Source organism: Chaetodon auriga, chromosome 19 (genome assembly GCF_051107435.1).
Source record: "Chaetodon auriga isolate fChaAug3 chromosome 19, fChaAug3.hap1, whole genome shotgun sequence".
Classification (NCBI taxonomy): Eukaryota; Metazoa; Chordata; class Actinopteri; order Chaetodontiformes; family Chaetodontidae; genus Chaetodon; species Chaetodon auriga.
This window is the reverse complement of record NC_135092.1, coordinates 16,139,536-16,161,280: the sequence shown is the minus strand read 5'-3', so window position 1 is coordinate 16,161,280 and position 21,745 is coordinate 16,139,536. Positions and strand designations below refer to the sequence as shown.

Below are 21,745 nucleotides of genomic sequence, written 5' to 3'. Positions count from 1 at the left end.
TACTTCTGTGCCTCTTAGTCTGTTTACTGTTGTACATTTCTGGGAAGAGACTACAAGCGCACACACACACACACACACACACACACACACACACATACACACATGGAGCCAGAAGCATGTTGGACCACCCTGTCTGTATGTTTATGTGCGCTGGTTGAGTCACAATCTGTGATCTCTTTTTAATAGCCAGAGTAGACACATGCATTAGCTTTGTAGCACCATTCCTCTTGTTTAGGGAAAAAGCAGAGCCCCAGGATGTATCAACACATAATAAACATTATGCCTTCTGTTTATTATCAGGCCTTCCAGGAATTTGCCACTTTCTTATTAGGCTACAAAATTGTTTTGCAAAATCCTCCCTTTTCCTTTAATGCTACAATAACTCATGGATGGCTAGAAATTGCATTTTTTTTAAAGTCGATGACTGTACAGTCTCAAGTATATGTAGATACGGATAATTTCAACCAGCAGCACTTTTTTGAGTTTTTAATCAAGGGCCGTTCATGTTTGAGCTGCAAATGATTATTTAGTTTGAATTGGAACTCGCTGGACTTTTTTCTTGACTTGCCATTTTTAATTGCTTTGAGTGTGTTTTGCTTTTTCCGTTGACGACTCAAATATGCTCTACTAAGAAATTAATGCTGGCTTCAAGTTCCCATGTAGAGCCAGATCAATAAATCATCTAAGCCGTTATACAGTATCAGCAACTTTATGTTTCCTAACAAGAATTTCCACCACAGTAATCAAACCAAACCAGGCTTGTGCTGATTGGTGATCGGATTTTATATCGATGAGTGAAGGTGCTATGAAGGTAAGCTCTCCGGAATCTGCGCCCTACTGTGCTTGTAGAGATGTTTCTGGTGGAGCGGCGTGTCCTCCCACTGAACCCTGTTGAGTTAAAAAAGTGAATTTTAAACCCTTTACTACAAACCGGTTTGCAGACTTGTTCTCCACAAGCCTGCGCACCAGAACTTCACTTTGTGTTCCACAAGAGTAGTTAATGTTATGCATGTGATTTGGATAGTGATGTTAAACAGAACATGATGCTGTGATATTTTTCATTTGTTCTGCAAGTAGCTTTTATGACTTTTATTGAGCGTCACTTCACAGCAACTGAACCTTAACCATATCAGAGTTCAGGGGCCCCGACCCCGTGGTATCCCTGAACTCTGAAATGTGGTGACGATGGACGTCACGCATAGTTTGGATTACACCACAACATTGCACAGACACACAGGTTTTTAAAAGGTTAAATACAAGATGTTAACGTTTTTTCTTTGACACTAAGTCCGTGCTGGCATTTCACAGGCGTGTTGGGATGTATTTCCCTCTGTCCCCTCCTATTCCCACCACCCCCTGCCAGTCAGATTGGCGATCTTGAGTAGCCTTGATTGGATGATGTGAAAAAAGAAACGATCACCCAGCCCTGTTTGAGATCATTTGGAAACAGTATCGCCATTGCAGGTTTCTCCCTCAGAGAGCGGGATTGGGGTCGGGGTTGGGCTATGATCACTTATACATGGGACAAGAGTTTGAATCCCAGTAAGCTGATATTTACACTTTACCACACTTAACTTATTTACTTGTAATATTTTATATAAAAATTAAAAAAAGCACACTATAATGTAGCTGAAGGAGTCCTAGCCCATGACAAATATATTAATTAACACTTATATCTGCTTGCAACTACATTAAAGTTTGTTATTTAAAGGGGGAGTGAAGCGTTGCCCTTACTGGAAAATAACATACATATGTATATGAAATGTACATATGTATCTCAGATAAAGTGTCCACTCTCCTTTTCCATACCTTTCTGTCCTCTCCTGATCTTTCTCCCCTCTGCATATTTTATATGAAATTACATATGTGTATGTTCAGCATGGCCTCCACATGACTCCATCACAAATGGGAATCTCATGTATTTTCAACTCGTACCTCTCAGCAACATCGTGCGTAAGGGGAAGGATCATTGTCTCCCTTCATACATGGTTTACCTGAAAGTAGGAAGTGAATGATTGATTCAAGTATGAATGTTACATTATCCCGTCACATTTCTTATAGTCGTTTGATGTAGAACCAATCACCTGAGAAGACTGATAATTCCACCGCTTTCCCTGAAATCAGAGGTTACAGTGCACTCACACACAGAGCTTCTTTTCATTACATGTGAAAATACCCAGAGGGGAGAGATGTGGAGAGGAGTGAGGAAGGTGAAAGCCACCTATACATTTAACTTTCCTCAGTTTCATACCATATCGAACCTTTAATGTATTTGCCTACAGTTTTTGCTCATGGTCTGGAGTGTAGCGCTATCAAATCAGGATGATTAACTGGGTTATTATGTCAGGTGCTTCTGGATTGATCCAGCTTGATGATGTAGTGAGAAGCAGCAGCCACTTGCCAGAATGTAATAGTGTAGTAGTTAGGGAGGCTCCTGACAACTTATTTCCCTGAAAATTAAATGGAGGTTTAAACTTACAACAGCTCTGCATGTCCTGTAAGATTCCAGTGTCCCAGACAGATGAGAGATACTCCAGTCAAATATGGCTTGTGTTTATGAACCCTACTTTCCCACGTTTTTGTGTGTGAGTGGCTAATGGGGACACCAGTTTTTTGGTCCAGTCCTGAACGAGAGCACCGCTGGCTGCAGCTGCAAAGCGGGCTGCAGTGTAATTCTTCCGGGCCTTTGCGCACCGTCAGTGTACATCTACTAAAAGTCTTTGTTTTTGCCACTGACAGGCTGAGATTGTTATTCTAAGTGTCTGATAACATTATGGAAAGTATCCCTTTTTGTTTAAGAGCGAGACCCTTTTTATTTAACCAGAAACAGCCTCTATATCGCTCTCACCAAAGCCACCAGACTTCATTTACAGAAACAGTAATTTTCTCATCATAAAACACACTTCACTCAGACTCAAGAGAATCAAAATAAAACTCACCGGCTCATCTTTCCACTGCTGAACACCACGGCTTACGCAGATTTTCCTGGTAAAGGGGTAATAGTAATTACTGCGGTGCATTATGAACACATTATACTGTCATTTAAATGTGTCCATTGATAAAATAATAGTTATAATAAGTTTAACTGACTAGTATTTCTGGTAGTGACTGGCAAGGGTAGCAAAGTTTAATCGACTAGTCAGCTAATCACGCACATCTCTGTCACCTGTCACTGTTACTCAAGCTTTCATCAAATAGGCGTACCTCTCTGTTTCTAAGGCTGCATTCACACTAAAATTAGCTTTGCATGAAAAAAATGCATTTGAAGGACCAGGCCATTGACAGATTTAATGTAATAAAGCAGTGCTTCTCTCCAGCAGATCTCGCTCAGACATAGCTGTCTTGTTTTTTTCATCCAGCGCTTGTAGAAGTTTGGTGGATGTGCGCGCCGTTCCGCCTGTGCTGGCCAGTCGAATTCATGCACGCACACATTCCTGGTAGATTATTTTGTAACTCCATATTCCTGTTTACCTCGCGATTGCTGCGATGAAAGCTAAAATGATTTCCAGAGTAGAAAAATGCTTCAGTAATACAAACTGCTTTGCAGGGTTTTCAGTGTGTGATAGGCCTTTGCATCAAACTGGACTTCCAGAATTATATTTCTTTGTCTCACTGGTACCCGAAGAAACACCCTTTGCAATCTTCTGTCACAGGGTTGTTTTTGATCTGAATGCCCGCATAAGTAAGTGTTGCTAGTAACAAGCCCCAGTAAATGGGGTTTCACTGAGCCATAGTTTTCACTACATGAACCGAACTCGAGGTTTAAATAGGCGAGTCTTTGGTGGTCTTTATAAGAGATTAACACTGAATAAAATGTTCTGTAATGAGGTAGAGCGTTACAAAGTAACCTCCTTAGACTGATGCCACACTTTATGTAGTTCATTATGTCAAGTCTGTCTCCATGTGTTGCCGTCATTAAGGCAGTATCCTGCTGAGAGCTCACATTCACTGACCCCCCTTTTTTTAGTCTCTTCTCTCCTCACCTGCCTGGTGCAGACGATGCTGGGCCTAGTTGTTAGTTTACTTGTTAGCCTGTCTCTCTGTATATCTGTCAGCCTCTCATCGTCTCTCCCCATCTCTCCGACTCTTTCTGCATTTATTCTCGGGCAGTAGGAGTGCCACCCCTGCAGGCAGCAGGTGCTCTGGGGTCCTAATGATTGTCTGCTTCCAAATGGTAATTAGGGCAGCCCCACTGTGCCCTGGTCTTTTCCTGATCGAGGGACAGCACAACAAAGCACAGCTAGCAGCAGATCAATTAGCGCTGCCCACCTATCTGCCAGAGTGCTGTTGCAGCTGTTGGCATCATCTTTTTTATCATCACCGCTCGCGTCATCGCTGCTGTTTTGGCCCCCCCACAGCCCCCCTGCTGTTAGACCTAACCAAGTCTCAGAGAGGTAGCGTGCTTGTTTAAACACATAATGATGTGTCTGTCTGCAAATATGCCGGACTTCCCCTCCACACAGACAGTGATGCAGCGATTGTCCAACACAGTCTTTCCTAAACAGACTGGCAGACTGGATTGTCGGTCCTGTAGCAAACTCTCCAAGTCTTTTGCCTCATTTTGTGAGTGTGTGTGCAACAAAGGAAGTTTTGTGAGGCTATGGGGTAATAAGAGGCTGATCTGGGCACAATGCTCCACAAAATGGTGTGATTATGACATGGCCGTGGTACCATAATGCAGGTCAGACAATGACCTATTTAAAAAACTCCCAAAAGACACGGCAAGCTGCTGCTACTCAGCCAGTCTGACCCTCTCTGTCTGTCCACGTGGAGTTTTTTTTTTTTCTCTCCGCTTATTCTCATATTCAGACCTTCCCTCTTTTCTTTTTGCCTATTCTGATATTGCATCAAGGCTAAAATGCAAACGTTCAGTTCCACTGAATGGCTTGAGTTCTGACATTGAGAAAAACAGATTTCAAGCTGTCTTTTAAGTCTGTCTTTCTGTTTGTCGCTCTGCGTATCTGTCTGTGTTTATCTTCATGCCCTTGTCTTTGTCAGTGCTCTTTCTTAATATGTCTGGTTTGTCTGCCCTGCAACAGCCTGCAGTGAGCAGCGGGGCCAGCCAGGGAATCACTAAGCTATTGGTTTAATGATGCCAGCTCCTACTTTACAGGGATTTACATGTCTGTGTCTCTAAACACCCTGTCCACAAACACAAACACTTGCATAAAAACACGCCTGGGTATGATAGGACGGCCAGACACACATACAAACACACACACACACAGATAGTGTAGTGCTGGCACTGTCCTTCTCGGTCACTGATTGCATCTGTAAACTGTAATTTTCCTTGTCAGACAGATAGCAAAGGTCGAACATACCTGTAGACAAAACACATTTGTGCCCAGCATGTTGAAGTATTAGCAGCAAAATCAGACAGATGGGAAGGCTTTCAAACACACACACACACACACACACACACACAGAGGCTTTCTGTAAGGTTTGCGTAAATGGTGAAACAAGTAAAATGGGGCAGGATCATTGAGACTAATGATACAGCTCATGTCTGAGGCCTGTGTTTTCCTGGGTGGAGAGAGGACGTTAAATAGCGGCATGAGTGGTTGTGACTAAATGACAATGCAGGAGGCTGGAAAGTAGCACATGACTGGAGGAGAAGGAGCACAAAAGCGGAGGGGAGGGAAGGAAAAAATGAGGAAGGGGAGCGAGAGAAAGAAAGGAAAGGCTGTAATGGTTTCATGCAGTCATACAAACACATGTCAGGTGTTTTCTGGCTGTCGAGCAGATACATTTTGGGGGAAAACAAGAGAACAGAGTGGGAAGTGGAAGAGGAGGAGCCAATATATTTAAATCCTGTCTGGGTTTCAAGTAGACCATGGAACTCTTAATCTCATCCACTTGACAAACATACACACAGGGCCAGGCAGACGTCTAGCTAGCCTATTTTCATGTGACCTGAATTCCCTAGTGTGGCATTTTTTTCCTGCCAGGCTAATCTCATTAAGCTGGGTGCACAGCTCGAGAACAAACACACAAGGCATCCCTCACTCCCACTCTGCCTTCCTCTTCTCCTTTTGTCTCCTCTTCGTCGCGTTCACTTTCTCCATCATCTCGCCCCTACTCTTTTCTTCCATGCTTCCATTTTTGTTGCCGTCTTCCTTCCTCTGCCTCCTACTCAGTTGTCTCCCAGATCTGTCCCTGCTCTCTGTCTAATTATGGCCTGCCAGGGCAGAACAGAGCAGAGCAGGTCTAGCCAGGCAGTGGAGTCGAGCCCAGAGAGCCACCTCTGCTTCCAGACACACAATCAATCCTCATTATAGCCGGCTCTCCTGCCTTCCACTTGTCTCTTCAGGTTAAAGCTGCCTGTTAAAGCTCCACACCTTCGTCCGCCAGCCTGTGGAAGTCGGCGCAAGGCATTATTGCATCTGTGTGGCAAGCCTGATTCACGGTCATCACACAACAGAATACAGTTATTTACAATCACCCTAATCCCCCTGCCTACTTTCAGGGGGTTATTGAGATTTTGCATACGCTTATGTGTGGCTACAGCTAAAAAAAAAAGGCCACACAGCAAGCAAAGTCATTTATAAGATAAGGACTTGTTTCCGAAGCAGGACACCGAAGATGGAATATAAAACGCCACCACATGCAGTTCTGTTACAGATGGTTCGCCCAGATTGGAGGTGGAATCTCAGCTTCCAATCAGCTTGCCGTTGCAGTCTCGCTGAGCTGCTGTTTTGTTTTGTTCTGGTCTTAGCTGGTATTAGCAAATTCTTGGTCGAAACAGGTCATCGTCAGAACAATGATGTTCGTCATGAAAACGAATCCTCAAAGCGAGCCAAGAACATAAAGACCCGTATTCTTTTCTTGTTTGTTTTTCCATGGTAGTATGTGGCTAAACAGACTTTATGAGTGTTCTTCAAGGTATTAAATGTGTCTCATAGTGCAGAGGAACACAAGCCTTTTTTTTTTATCAAAACGCTTTACTGATTTATAAATCCATACATTAAATATTAATACTATAACTGGCTTGCTCAGCACCTTATTCTAATGTATTTTACAGGAATTACAACACTCCCAGGGGAGTACAGATTTCTCATTTCAAGCCTGAAATGAGGCAGGATGTAACCCCAGAGGAAGCTGCTGATGAGTACTGTCTAAGGCGAGGCTTCCTGCAAAGCAAGGATGGCGATTAAAGTTTTTGGATTAACTGGCTGAACTGGTCAACTAGGCTTTCAAAGTAGTTATTTATCTCTTGGACAATCTTACAGTTGTTGTAATGACGCAGCTGATGTTTTTGCTTATTTTTCCAGTGTTCTTTGAAACATCCCAGTCCTTGATTGGTATTCACTCCCTCACTGAGCTGCTGCCACATCACAATCAATAGCACGCTGTGTGTCACACTGTCACGGCTTACTGGGACACTTGAATAGAACGGAGCTAAGTTAATGTTATTAGTAACACCTGTGCTTTCCCTACAATGACAAGTCAAAGTGTCAACTGCTGTGAAAAAAGCCCGTCGATGATCGATGCCAACATGGCGGAACATTCATTCTAATGACATTTGTGATGTCCACAATTGGTTAAGTGACGTACATTTGAAGCACTTGTATTGAGTTTATTTTTCCAGTGTGGATTAGATGCATCAGCCAGTATTAGCTTATTACAGATGTTATGTATTTAATCGTTTTTAGAGTATGTGTAAAGAAATGGCAAAAATATGTATGGGGAAATTAGAAACAATGACTAACAATATCTCCCTCACTAGTTTAAGGGATTCTTGTTAAAATAATCTTTGTTTATGTAAAAACAAAATGGATTTACTCACGGACATACAGCTTTTCATTGTGACTCGGCCACGCTATTCCTGCTAATCATACAGACCCGGGATCAGCGCTGAAATGGGTTTAGAGAGTCTTTGTGTGTTACAGTGGTGGTCACTCCACCGTTGGACTTATTTCATTAGTCGTCCATCGCATTAAGCTAAGCTGCTTTCTGTGTTCTTGACTCCTGCATTCTCTTAGTCTGCATTTTTATCTCAGCTTCTTCGTGGCTGTTGTCGGTCTGTTCGCTCCGTTCTGCCCAACATAGATGTTCTGTTTATAGAGTAGGGCAGATGAGCTTCTAGGCAGCGAATGGTACACTTTTAAGTCAGTCATTATATTTGTTTTGCTTTTTGGCGAATGAAAAACACGACATGGTGCCTCAAGTCCACTTTGCTAGCAGTGTTTGTGCTCATTTAGATGAAGTGAGGTGCTATTCATTGTTTTGTATTTTTAGATTGTTTTGGAAATTGACTTCATCATGTTGGGATCTTATCTATAATACATCAGTGCATGATAGATTTTTCAGAGCTTTGCTCACAGTTGTCACACCCCGGGAAATCGTAAATCATCTCCTGAACTGCATTCGCCAATTCATTGTCGTCTGATTTTTATCTCTTTAAAGATTATTCATTTTCCCACAGTCTCTCTGCCATTTCCTTTCTGTGCCACCATGGAACATGCCATAGGGGACGTTATCTCGTCACAGTGGCGACTTGTCTGTCTATCTGTCTGTCTGTCTGTCTCTGTAGACACATTGTTGTGAGCGCGGTAAATAAAGAACAATGAATGATAGAATCTCTGTTCTTAAACTGCAAGTTCCCCAAATAGAGTAGATGGTCTGATTAGACTTTAGAATACCTTGCTGCTTAGATTTCCATATTAATGATAAGAGTGATCTTCTTGGAACCACCAAAGCTTCTTGTCCCAACCAGGGACCCAAGTCAGGCTGGGTTTTAAATGATTGATAAGGTTGGTCAGTGTTGGTGCTCTTCCTCTGTATGGGTCTGTTTGGTTTGAGTCTATTTGGATCAGGTCTGACTGTTGTCGGTCCCCTTAGGATCAGTTCTTTCTTATTATTTGCCCTTCAGGTTCTGGTCTGTTAAGACCTCTAAACCCGGCTACAGTACTGCACAGGAAACCTTTCTCGCTGATGGAATGTATAGAGATTTCTAAACAGGTGAATGACAGGAAGTGCTGTTGAATGGACAGATTACTAAATCTACAGCTAGCATACTCATGGATAGCATACTTGGACACACACACAATCCCAAAGACCCCAAACCCTTCTTGTTGTAGCATCCTAAGTTCCATTAAAGACTCAGCATTTCTTTTATTTTTAGTTCCTCAGTGACTCATTGGCTAGATATGATAGTGGAGGGATTTTGTTACCTTTGGACAGAGCCAAGCTAGCTGTTTCCTGCTGTTTCCAGTCTTTGTGCTAAGCTAAACCAACTTTTCTCTGCTTGATATCTCATGAACTTGCTTGCTTTGTGTTTTGATCTGTGACAAGCCTACTGTGTGTGAAGGACTTTGCCAAGCACTCAACCCCCTTCGCCTTTCCTTCCGTCGTTCCCACACCCCTCTCCTCCCGTACTGTCACCTGTCACTAGCGACAGTTGTCTTTGCCCTAGGAGGAAACATACTGTGACATGACCTGATCTGTGGCTTACAAGGTCACCTATCTGTCCCTCACTAAGACGTTGGCTGACGACTTAGGAACATCTTCCATTCCTCCTTCCTTCCTTCCTTTCATCCTCCTCTCCCTCCTGCCATTTCTTCCACCTCCTTGTTTCCCCCCTGCTGATCAGTCTATCAGGAAGCAATCATTTAAAAACACCATTATGAGTGAAACCAGTGTAGTGGGAAACCAATTAACCTTTACATCCTCCCTCTCCCCCAGGCCCAGGACCTGCATGTGATTGAGGAGGTGATCCGCATGATGCTGGAAATCATCAACTCTTGCTTGTGCAACTCTCTACACCACAACCCCAACCTGGTGTACGCACTGCTCTACAAGCGAGAGCTCTTTGAGCAGTTCAGGACGCACCCATCCTTCCAGGACATCATGCAGAACCTGGACACGGTCAGTCGCCTTTTTTCCTGATAGTCACCCAAATATCAGAAGTGAACTGAGACAAGCATGAACCTTGGAGCGCTTTCGCTCACGCTGTTGGCTGATTTGTGGTAATTATTCCATAGATCAAGGTTATACAGATTTTCCCTGAATGTCCTCCCCAGCTGCAGGGAAAGTTTCAAAAAGCCAGGAACATAAGGGAACTGCATGGTTAACAGAGTATGCAGTTGGACTGTGTGGCATGCTGAGAGCTCTGTGAGCTTAAGTAGTATTGATGAATTAATCAGTCCCCTTGTGTCAAGAGGCTCTGTGTCAAATATTCATTGGGAGTGTTTGGTGTATGGGTGAGGAAGGCACAGAGCGAGAGAAAGCTGTCATTCACAGCTGTTTTAGTCCAATAGAGAAGGAAAGGAAGCTTTGGTGTGTATGAATGTATATGTGTGAGGGATGGGGGTTGCTGCATACATTTCCACGGGCTTTGCTGTTATCCATAAGTATGAGGGAAGCATGCTATCTAGAATCCCTCAGTTAAGTCAGTCTCCCTAAGGCTATTCTCCGATGCCTTCCCTGTGCTTGCAAATCCATGTGTATGAGCATGAGATTCAGGACGAGGGGCTGCTTTGCTCCTCTAAATTAACCCCATATGGGAGGCCTTCAGAGTTAATGAAGAGATTAGTATTAGATAGATGTAGGCACACACACATACACACACACACACACACACACACATACAAACAGTGCTCATGTTGGCTGTGGCGTGTTTGAATTCTCTAAAGCAACCACTGAACGTGAGCAGAGACAACATTGCCCGTAGATGCATTTTTCACTGTTGGTTTGACAAAAAAGCGAGCATTAAAAAGAATCAGTAATACCTACAGTTTTTTAATTATCAAATATCAAACATTTCTCTGGGGAAGAACCTAGCGCTGCAGTGGAAACACAGCTTCCTTGATCTCTTGTTTGGGCTTAAACCCAGAAGGCATCAGATAATTTGAGCTCCAGTGAAGTGCTTATTTTAAGTGGGACGAAACACGCTCAAACCCTCTGGTGAATTTGTAATCTGCAATACTGCATGTATGTATTTGTAGCTTATAGCCTACAGGCATATGATCTGAGCCTGTGTTTGTAGCATTTTGAATTTGTGCACTCTCCAAAAGCAAAATTCATGCCATTTTATAGCCATTTCTTGTACTTTTAACCTCTTATTTGCAAAGATTCTCAATCAACATTGTCATATAATTGGCATGTAATTTATGCCATATGCATCTCTGTATCCCTGCATAGTATGGATGCATTTTTGGAGCAACTTACTGTTGCTAGGAAACATAACAACCCATGGATGCGTCTTGTTGGCTGTCAATGCAAAAGTAGCAAAATGTAGTCTCAGATTAGACAGATCAAAACAAACCAGCTCGTTCTCTGTTGTGAACAGGTTGTAGCATTCACCAGTGTTATTGTTTACAGAACGAAGCTCTCTGTGTGCAACATGATGCCACTTTGCTCTAACTTTGATCTCACCATTGCACCCAGTGTCATCATATAGGGTGGGGTTGCTGCAATATCAGTGTGACAGCTCCAAACAGTGGGATTAGAAGAGTCAAAGAGCTTCATGACAGAACTGGGAGTGGGTATCAAACCTCAGTGAGATCAAGACAACATGAGATCCGTGTATTTAGAGACAGGAACAGGATTTAATGGTGAAAGATTTAGACTGGAGCCTAACAGAAAACATCATGGAAATGTCATTATTTTAGATAGCTATAGATAAAAACATACAAAGCAAGCCAAAATGAAACTTGAGCCAGCTATTCTTCAACATTTATTCTTACAGTTTATATTAACTGTTCTTTTCACTCAAAATTAAACCACAAACCAACTTCATACCCATTCTCTATGTTTGCAATGCAAATCCTCTCCATTACACCAATTTCTGGCAAACTTGGGTTAAGTGTTTTGATTGGCTGTTCCCTCTGGTGTGACCTGTAGGTGATCGGCTTCTTCAGTCAGCGTCTGGAACAGGCTGGAAGTGACCTGTCAGTTGAGAGGGTTCAGGAGGTCATCATGAAAGGAGCCCAGGCCCTGCCCACAGACAGGCTGAAGGTAAATCTGTCTATCTCTCACACACACACACACACACACACACACACACACACACGCACAGTAGGGGGACAGATGGAGAGCATGGAGACGGAGACGAGGGATAATGAAATATGAGACTGGCTGAAGAAAAAAGAAGTGGTTCATATTGGACATCAGTGTGCTCGTGCAGAGAGAACGCTGTATTTTCAAAGGCTTCGAGGAGTAGTGGATTGGTGCTGTGTAGGTGGAGAAAAGAGAATTAGTTGGTCTGGACAGGTGAGAGAGGTATGGGGTATGGATGTGGACTGGGGCGAGGGAAAGATGGAAAGAGCCATTGGGACATGAGACAAAAGGCTAAAGCCCAGTTCTCATTAGCATTAATGCCCATCTTCATTCCATCTCTGCTGGTTTGCTACATGCGAACATGTAATGACATTTCAAGGAGATGGGATGGGGGACTAGGGGGCACTTTGTCATGGGCACGTAAGATCGAGGGAGGGGGGGTACGGGGGGGCATAAATCTGCCACCGTGCCTCGTTACCCAACACTCCCAACACTCCTGGTGGGTTCGCTAACCCCCGCCCTTCCCTGTGCTCCTCCATTAATCAGTGAGGAAATATGTAACCAGCGGTCTCCCCTCGCCGCTCCTCACCAGCGCAGAAGCTCTTAATTGCATGTTTCATCATGTGTTTCATGTTCTATACTTGGCGGCTGGCTGCAAGGCATTTGTCTCGCTAGCCGATGTGGAAGAGGGATGGTGCGTGGCTCACGGGGTCCGTGTGCTCTCTCTGTCTCGGCACCTTGGAGCGTTAATGTTGCCATCGACCACAGAGCCGCAGAATTACACGTGGAGACATGTGCATAACCCTGCCGTGTCCTTCAGCGAGGCTGCTGCACCTGTAGCACACTCATGCAGTGTATCTGTGTGTGTTTGCATGATGACCATTTTGTGTGTTCAGGCCAGGATCAGGGCGGTTAATTAAATGATTACATGTAGAAATTCATGTATGTGGACATGAACTTTCAAACTAAGGAGGAAGAACATAGTATAAAGAGCAACAAGGTCCACATATATGGAGGAAGCCAGGGTGGATGGATGGATGGGTCTAACACAGGAGACCGGCGTTTGCTTCCCGTATGAAACCATTCATCAAGGTCGATTGTTATAAGGGAGTGCTTACCTTAACCCAAACCATAATCTTTTCCTCAACATGACCAAATAATTTTGGTGCCTAAATTTAACTTAAGTGACTGTCACCTGAAGTATTTTTCACCAAGCTTTATTTTGAAAGTCTAACCGGCGTTGCATATTTGTTATTGCGAATTTGAACATGGTGGCAGACGCGAAAGGTACTTCGGATTGAAATACATCAATTTGACAGTCGTGCTGACAGTCACGAAAAACGAAAAATTCATGCCCATGCACGCGAGGTGACTACTTCACAAACTGCCTTGAGACTGTGTTGGCGTGTCGCCGTGCGTGTGTGTGTTCCAGTCTTTGTTTCTATGCAAAAGTCTTGCTGAGTCCCTCATTGATGCTCCACCATCTGAGTGCTCTCCAGCTCTACAGGGTGAGATGAAGCAAAGAGAATATCTGGGCAATGTCTCCTCGGGGAGAAGTCCCCACCGCCTCGTGGTTCCATCACTCAAACAAACAGCTGTCTCTCCGCTTCTCGCTTCCCTTCATCTTATGAGCTCATTCTGTTATTCAGCTCCCAACGCGAAAAATCCATAGCTCGGATTAATGTTGTGTAGAATCATCGACAGGTTGGTAATTACTCAGTAAAGCTCTCAGAAGGAGTACTGGTGTCTCAATCAGTTGTGTGCGCACATGGAGAGGACTGACAAGAAAGAGCTGGAAGACACAATACCCCCGGACACAAGAGTCTGTTCAGTTATTTCTTTACACTTCATAGTAGTACCCTGCTTGTCAGTGAATGCTGTATGAAATAACAATTGGTTAATCTTACCTGAGGTGTGTTGAAATTTGATTTCCTGATTTTGTAGCCATGTTGACCTTAGTGGGCTAAATTTGAAATAAACCTCTATTTTGGATTCAGTGGAACAAAAACAGCAAAGTCTCTTCTTCTTTGTCCTCTTGTCTGCATCACGGCCATCATCTGAGCGGCGCAGGCAGCTCGGCTGACCGAATCATTATTTTACGGTCCTGATGTTGTCTGATAAAATCACGTAAATGCAGGTTAATGACAGCAGCTGTGCCGTACGTCCACATTTAAAATGAGAGATCACGGAGAAAGTTGGAGACGACAGAAAGTTAGCTCTGCTGCCTCCGTTCAGCCTCCTCCTGCTCTCTGCGGTCACATTTAATGTGCTTTAATGCAGCTGAATTCACAGCATAGTGGCTCTCATATTTTTCTGTTTCTGCTGTCGGACAATGGAACGAGTGTGGACGTAACCGCTGCTCATAAATACTACCTGCTAACCGGCAATCGAACCCGGGCTGCTGCGCCGCCGTGATAAGTCAGCCAGGTTAATGACGACAGCTGCGCTTTGTGTTCGGCTGTATGGACAATCGAAATGATCAATCACAAAGAAAGCTGGAGGTGACAGAAAGTCCCTCTAAACTTTACTGCCACACAGCCTCTGGCTCTCACCAGGCAGCTGACATCACCATTTTGCAAAAGCTCTGTGTCTCCTGTACACAGTGAATCACCAAGTCAGCATTTAAGATGTATACACCCTGGGGACGGTTTTGGGAATGCTTCGTTTTTGGGTGAGAAAAACAAGCGTTTCAGTCCAGGCGGAGGGCTGAAATGGAGAGATAAAAGTGTGTTTACAAATGTAAGGGGCTCAGTATGGACGTACTCTGAGCCTTTGTCTCATCACCAGCTGATGCCTGTAATGGATTGTGTTGTTATGTGCCGATATGAAAATAGGGGGAAGACATTCAGCGATTTTCTTATTCTGTTTGCGTTTCAGTGTTTTTTTTTAATCCCTCGTTATGTGGACACGGCTTAAATCTGCTGCCATGAAATCTGCTTGTTAGAAGGAGCTGACCGTTTGAAAGTTTTGTGTATATTTTACTGACAAAACAGAAGCATGTAGGTGAGGGGAACATTGTAGACACAAGACTACAGAAAGCCAGTTTACTTAAAGGACTTAGAAGTATTTACACAAAGACATGGACATGCAAATGAAGGACCAACTGAAAGAAAGGGTTTAAAGAAGGTGGTAAATACCCCAGGGGCGACGGTCAATGCCTCGTCACTCAACCGTCTCTCTCTCATTCTTTGTGTGTGTGTTGTTTCAGGGTGTGTGAGGCTGAGCGACTCTCATGGGCAGTGCCTGTGGAATGTGTTGTTTAGCCCGACCAGCTGAAATCTGCCTTATTGAGCAGTGATAGCATACAGACTCTGTGGCTCCTCAGGACTCGACGGTTGGGTGGGGGGGGGGGTGGGGGGGGTACCAGCTGTTGCTCAGTACCTGGGCCTGTATAGGTCTGATGGCTGGTCAGCACAACTTTCCCACACTTTCCAACAGAGGGTATATCCTTTCGCTCACTCTAAAGCCTCTGTCAGACCAGTAGAGTCCAGGGTTCATCAAACATCTGACACGAAGTTACTGTGGAATTATTTTAAGATTATTGTCACCATTGAACTTGCTGGAACCTCGTAGCTCCCTGAACCATAATGTGAGTTTCAGAATGTGAGTTGGTGCATTAATATTTCACAGACTAACTCAACAGAACATATCCAACAACCATAAGGCTGCGACTTCATTCAACATTGCTTCATAATTTTTGTCTATAGAATCTGAGAGACAAGACAAAGAATCCACAGCCGTGCTAGCAGCTCTGTGAGGCTGCAGTGCTTTGAGCTCAGAGCTAATGTAGGCAGGCTAGCATTGCTAATTAGCACTGAGCACAAAGTACACTTGTGGCTGATGTGAATAAGAATATAAGAGAGAACTGTGTTCATCCAGAGGAAAACTGTTGTGCAGCAGCTGCAGTACACAAGTAGGAGAGAGAGCAAAAATTAAATACCAATATAAATCGAAGTGTAAAATATGAACAGACAGATATCCGCAATCTAAATACACGATGCCCAAAATATAGACAAGCTTAACAGTAAAGATCATACATCGCTCATATTTCAAGCTGCTTCTTGGAGAGCGGATCACCAAAATCATTGCAATTCGTCCTGAGGGGGACGTGAATGTGTGTACAAAGTTTCATGACAATCCATCCAATAGTTGCTGAGACATTTTACTCCAAATCACAAATCTCAACCTCATGGTGGCGCTAGAGGGAAAGTCAGGGGGTCAGTAGGATTCCTCGCCTGGGAACCATAATTGTGCCAATCCATCAATAAGATGAGAGATATTTCGCAAAATGTGAAAACTTTGACCTGCTGGTGCTGCTAGAAGAACCTTTTGGGACCATTAGTGCTTGTACAAATTTTGATTTCAATCCGTCCAATAGCTGTTGAGATGATTCAAGCGGTGGAGCAACCGTTCAAAACCCACAGACACTGAAAAACCCTGGATAGAAAACAGAGAAAAGCAACATATCCTCACATTTGAGACGCTGGAACCCGCTGACGTTGGACGTTTTCGCTCGATATTTGTCCACACTATCATGTTGAATTGGCAGCGTAAACATTGCAGTGACCACTTCACTATGACTGCAAGTTTGGACAGGAAAGGAGGGCAGTGGACTTAAACAAAGTCTGAAAATATCAGGGCGGATTTTCAGTATCGCCTCTGTGTGAAACATGGCCCGAAATCACCAGTGCTCGTTATTACACATGAATGACTGCAGCAGGCACTTTGTTTGCAGTGATACTGTGTTTTAAATCACAGAATTTATCTTTAATCATCATGAATTTGATAATAACAAATACAACCTTTCAATGTGCGTGTATGTACCTGCATCGCAGTGTGTGTTTGTGTGTTCAGTTAGTATTTGCTCCCTCGCCGCATTCTTCTGTGTCTGGCCGAGCTCTTACAGCACAGCGGCGTGCAGAGGAGGGAAGGGAACACAGAGTCCTGAGTGAAGATATGAGGCCAGCCAGCCAGTCAGTCTGTGTTCAGGGGCGAGGGCCTGACCCGCCAGGACCCATAACTAACTGATATGAGCCTGGGCCAAGTGGGCCCAGACAGCTGCCAGACTGAGAACAAAACAGAGGGGTGGAGGAGGCAGGGAAGGCAACAGAAAGCCGGAGGAGATATGTACAGACAGGAAGCCACAGTATAGGCAGAATAAGGGACAGATAGTGTTAGGGATGGGATGTGGCTGTCCGGAGATGCTCACATTTTTCCCAGAAAGCACTGGAGCGAGGAGGGGACATTTTTGCCGCGAGGCATGTAGCAATATCCAAGACTTCCCGAAGCACCAAATCCCTTGGTGGTTCTGTGTAATACAGAAGCAGAAGGAGAAATGTTGGCCATTGTGATTCAAGGATAGTTTTTTTTTCTCATTTTGTGCTCAGTATCTAGTGAAAATGGTCGGATGTGAACGGGGGGGAGATGCATTCCTGCCCATCAGGTTCAGGATTTCTTCTGCTGGAGGCGCTTGTCTCGTCGGGCTCTCATTTGGATATAAGATGTTTGTTTCAGTGGTGCTAGGTGCATCGTTTTCACTTACATTTCAGTCTCTTGACAGTTTATGAGATTGTCTGCTTTACTGATGTCACACCACACAAACATCTCAGTCATCATCAAAGGAATGGTTTGACGTTTTGGGAAATACGCTTATTCACTTTCTTTATGAGAAAGATCAAAACCACTCTGATATGTGTCTGCTAAAGGTGAAGCTGGAGACATGTAGAAAAACTAAAACGTATAAACGCCAGTTTGTGGTTTACAAGGGTTCATGTGCTGGAGTCTTTGTTGCTAATTGGTGAGCTTTAGAGGTGCTGGTAGGCAGGTTTTGTCACCTTTGGACAGAGCCAGGCTAGCTATTTCCCCCTGTCTCCAGTCTTTATGCTAAGCTAAGCTAACCAGTATCATTCTTTTCATCTGTCTCTTTGTGTCTACGGTCCAGTTTTAGAAGCAATTTGTTCTTTTGTTTGTTTTATTAAGCTTTAGAAAAACACTATTGAGAAGTGCCCGTATTTTCAGAAGATGTTGGTGTTTCTTGGAGTCCGTATCAGCATCAGTTTGGTTGTTTTTAGCTGAGATAAAGTCGTTCTACATGTTTCTCTTCCTCCCAAAAATAACCTCTGCATGACACAATGAACAGCCTGAGAGAAGAACATGCTTGATTTTTAGAGAAAATGTTGGATAATGCGGGAGTTGAAAGCAATGCTCTGCCTTTATCGCTGATGTTATGCGTACACTACCTTTATTTACAAAGGCACAAAGCCTTCGAATACACGCCGTCGCGGCTGAGAAAAGGCCGTTCGTGTGCTTCCAGGCGAGCTCTGATTTGTGTCACTTGTTCCTGTAAACTGTGAATGCTGCATTCAGAGGTCATGATGAAGTGCTCCTCATATTCAGATGCAAAGATGGAGCATATGAACTGAAATATTGTTCTTTTTAGTCTCCTGCTACTATGGAAATCCGCAGTGTGCCACATTATACTTCCACAGTGGCTTATGTCTGTCTATGCACACGTTCCTATGAAAACAATAACTTATATTATGTGACAGTTACTGCTGACACCACATGTTCCTCACATAGATGATGTGAGGAACATGGAGCCCTGTTCCGTATATTTACAAATTAATGAGGGGAAACTTGTGATTCCTTAATCATAACACCACGCGTGTATGAAAGTATGTTGACATAGCGGTATTTGCTTACTGATTAATGCTTTAATTATCTTAATGACACAATTAGCACAGCTGGTTATCACGATCGTTTATCACGACGATTATGGCAGGACATTAATCGGCTCAGAGGCCTCCTGTTTGTGCTTATGGGTCAACAAAGCCGCGAAGTGAAAGCAAAATAATTTCCACCTTGAAATAAAAAATTAACTACGACGTCTACGCGGGCAAGTAAAAGCGAGCCTGGGTTGAGTAACTGTGGCTATCGGTGTCATATGAACATTTGATGAGTTGGTCAGCTTGTCTACGAGACAGTCACCTACATACAAATACCAGCCAGTTAATACAGCCCCTGCATTGTGTCTAGCCATCACAATGGCGGTGGTGTGTGTGGCCTAGCCTCGGTAGCCTGGCATATGGCCTGTGACCCCGTAGCCCCTCTGTCTGTGTCATTATGATACCGATAGTGTGGCTGTGAATAGAGCCAGCCGGGACTCAATAGACCGGACTGGGACCATTGCATAAAGGCCCTCAGCGTCTGTCTTTCACCGCAGACTGATTACTGGCTGCGTGTGTGCATATACTTGCATGTGTAGACAGGAGGGTATAATGAGGTACCCCTGTATTATTGATGCTCTTCTCTTGCTGCCTACCTGCTGTTAGGTGGGCTTGTGTTTGCGTCTAACAGGTTGACAGTCCAGAGAGGAGCTCCATATCTGTGACAAATAGAGCTGCAATGATTAGTGGATTCATCAACTTAATTCTCTGTTTTATGTCACTGGAAACTGAAAGTCTTTGTGTTGAAGGCGTCACATCTTCTAGGATATTCTAAACATAGTCTTCCCAAGTTAAGAAGCTGGAACTTTTTCATATTTTTGCTTAAAAAATGAAAACGATCCATCCATCAAACCAGTCGCTGTTTAATATTCTGCCAATCAGCTAATTGCTTCATTGACCAATCGTTTCAGCTCTGAAATTCATAATCACAGCACGATATGTCATAGTCAACACCTGCAGGATAAACTTGATAACCTCGCCTGGTGCAGCTCGGCTAGTGTTTTGTCCATTAACAAGTCAAGACGAGCTGGAGCTTGAGCGTCTGGTGGCTGTTACCAAGTAATCAGGTTACTCTGCGTTTCCAACAGGTCTGAATAAAAAGGTCAGTGTGGCCGACAGGCTGCTCCTGTGTTTGGTTTCACTTCATTAGCTTACCTCTCTACATGTTTGCTTCTTGTTTGAGTTTAGGCTAATTAGCTCTCTTCTGTAATGGAGGTTTTTCTCATTGATCTCTGTGGAGCTTCTGGTCAAGCCACGAGCGACAGTCAGGCTGTTTTATGCCCAAACAGTAGCTGTCAATATTCAGTCTCCTGCTGGGGTCAGGAGGTGGCATTAGCACATTAGCAGCCCTTTAAGAGGTCAGCGGTATGACCACAGAGTAATACCTGTCCTGCAGGCAGCTGTAAGCAATTTCACCTTCCAGACAGGTGGAATTACCTCTGTCAGAGAGCTACTGTACGTGATGAAGAGTGATTACCGAGAGGCCTGAACAAGTTAACCGACCTGTACAGCAGCACCTCCATCCACCTGAGAGAGATGTCACGCAGCACTTTATAAATATCCAATGTGGTTGGAGGCAGTGTCTCTGTGGTGCTGACGTCTTTGGCCATGTTCAGACCGACAAGAGCACCGTGTGAAAAACCCTCTCATTCATTTCAAGAAAATAAAAGCATGGGCGTTCGGCACGCCACATTGGCGGCGAGGTCTGTGTCGTGTTGTTGTCTATGGGAAAAATGAATGGAAATGTTACTTCTGGAACCGGGGGCACCAGAAATGGCTCCTTCCCTCCGCAAATCTGTGGCATCATAAATCACTGTTTGTAATATGTGTTTAGCCATCTGACAAGCCCTCAAACTCATGGATGTAATGTTTCAAACTGGCCTTCCCGAATCATATTTTATCATCTTAACGACACCTGAAGCAGCACAGCACACAAAAATATCCAACTGTCACAACTTTCAACTTTTGAGAACAGCAGCGCTTTATTTCACGGCGGGTTATGATGAGCATCGCTGAGATGCAAAATCGGACCTCGTTCCATTTTTTTTTTTTTTTTTTTTGCGCGAGCAGCAATGCAAATGGCAGCGCTTTGCAAGGCAAATCATCTCGCTAAGCTGTTTGTTTTTTCCTTATTTCGAATGGGAACAAATGGCTCGTTGTCAACAATGAGTGATACCTGAATTCCATTTAACTGCTTCAGTTTTCAGTTCTGGGCATTGATAATACTGGCTCACTGTCATGGCTTCCAGAGCCATCGTTAATATGAGTAACACCGGTGCTTTTCCCACTGTGACGAGTCAAAATGTCTGCCATGAAGAAGGCCTCTGCATTTCAGCCAACATTTGTGCATCCTTACAACATCTCTCTTTCTCTTTTTGCATGAATAGAAGTTCCCGGAGCTCAAGTTTAAGTATGTGGAGGAAGACCAGCCGGAGGATTTCTTCATCCCCTACGTGTGGTCGCTGGTCTTCAACTCTGGAGTCGGCCTCCACTGGAGCCCTCATGGCATCGAGCTGTTCAGCATGGACTCTGGCTGAAGCACCCGCTGCAGCAGACTGCCTGCGTCTTCATCCCCGTTCAGCTTAGGCAAAAAAAAAAAAAAAAAAAGACTGACGGCATGTGTGTGTCTGTGTTTGGGTGTGTGTGCGTGCGTGTGTGTGCGCATTGCCCTTTATAGTATGTGCACGCTGCTTTGAAAGTGCCTCAACCTTGTACAGAATGGTGTTTTCTTTTTCTTTTTATGCAGCACAACCAGTTTTTTCCTCACATCATAATAATTCCTCTGCTTCTACACTGTGAAGCGTCCTCTGTAACAGTTCTCACAGTAGCACCCACTCATGTACAGTCAGACCTGTAGGGAATACGTATTTAACATTTGAGCAGCTTCACCTGGTTCCACAGCACACGCCAAGTTTCATCTCTTACGTAAAGCTTTTTGTTATTCTGAGGAGCTCAGGACACAGGCGATGGATAATCCTACGTTTTGTTTTCTTGCTTTTAAAGAAAAGGTCAGATAAAAC

At 44.0% G+C, this 21,745-nt stretch overlaps 1 protein-coding gene across 1 annotated transcript in view; it reads left to right on the top strand.

Annotated features, from left to right (window-relative positions):
• dym (dymeclin) overlaps nucleotides 1–21,363 on the top strand; it is a 50,557-nt gene extending 29,194 nt beyond the window's left edge. Inside the window, exons 15-17 of the mRNA XM_076758401.1 lie at nucleotides 9,685–9,867; nucleotides 11,845–11,958; nucleotides 21,113–21,363. Coding sequence (XP_076614516.1) covers nucleotides 9,685–9,867; nucleotides 11,845–11,958; nucleotides 21,113–21,262 — 447 coding nt within the window. The 3' untranslated portion in view covers nucleotides 21,263–21,363. The remainder of the gene's footprint in view (nucleotides 1–9,684; nucleotides 9,868–11,844; nucleotides 11,959–21,112) is intronic.
• The last annotated feature ends 382 nt before the right edge of the window (nucleotides 21,364–21,745 follow it).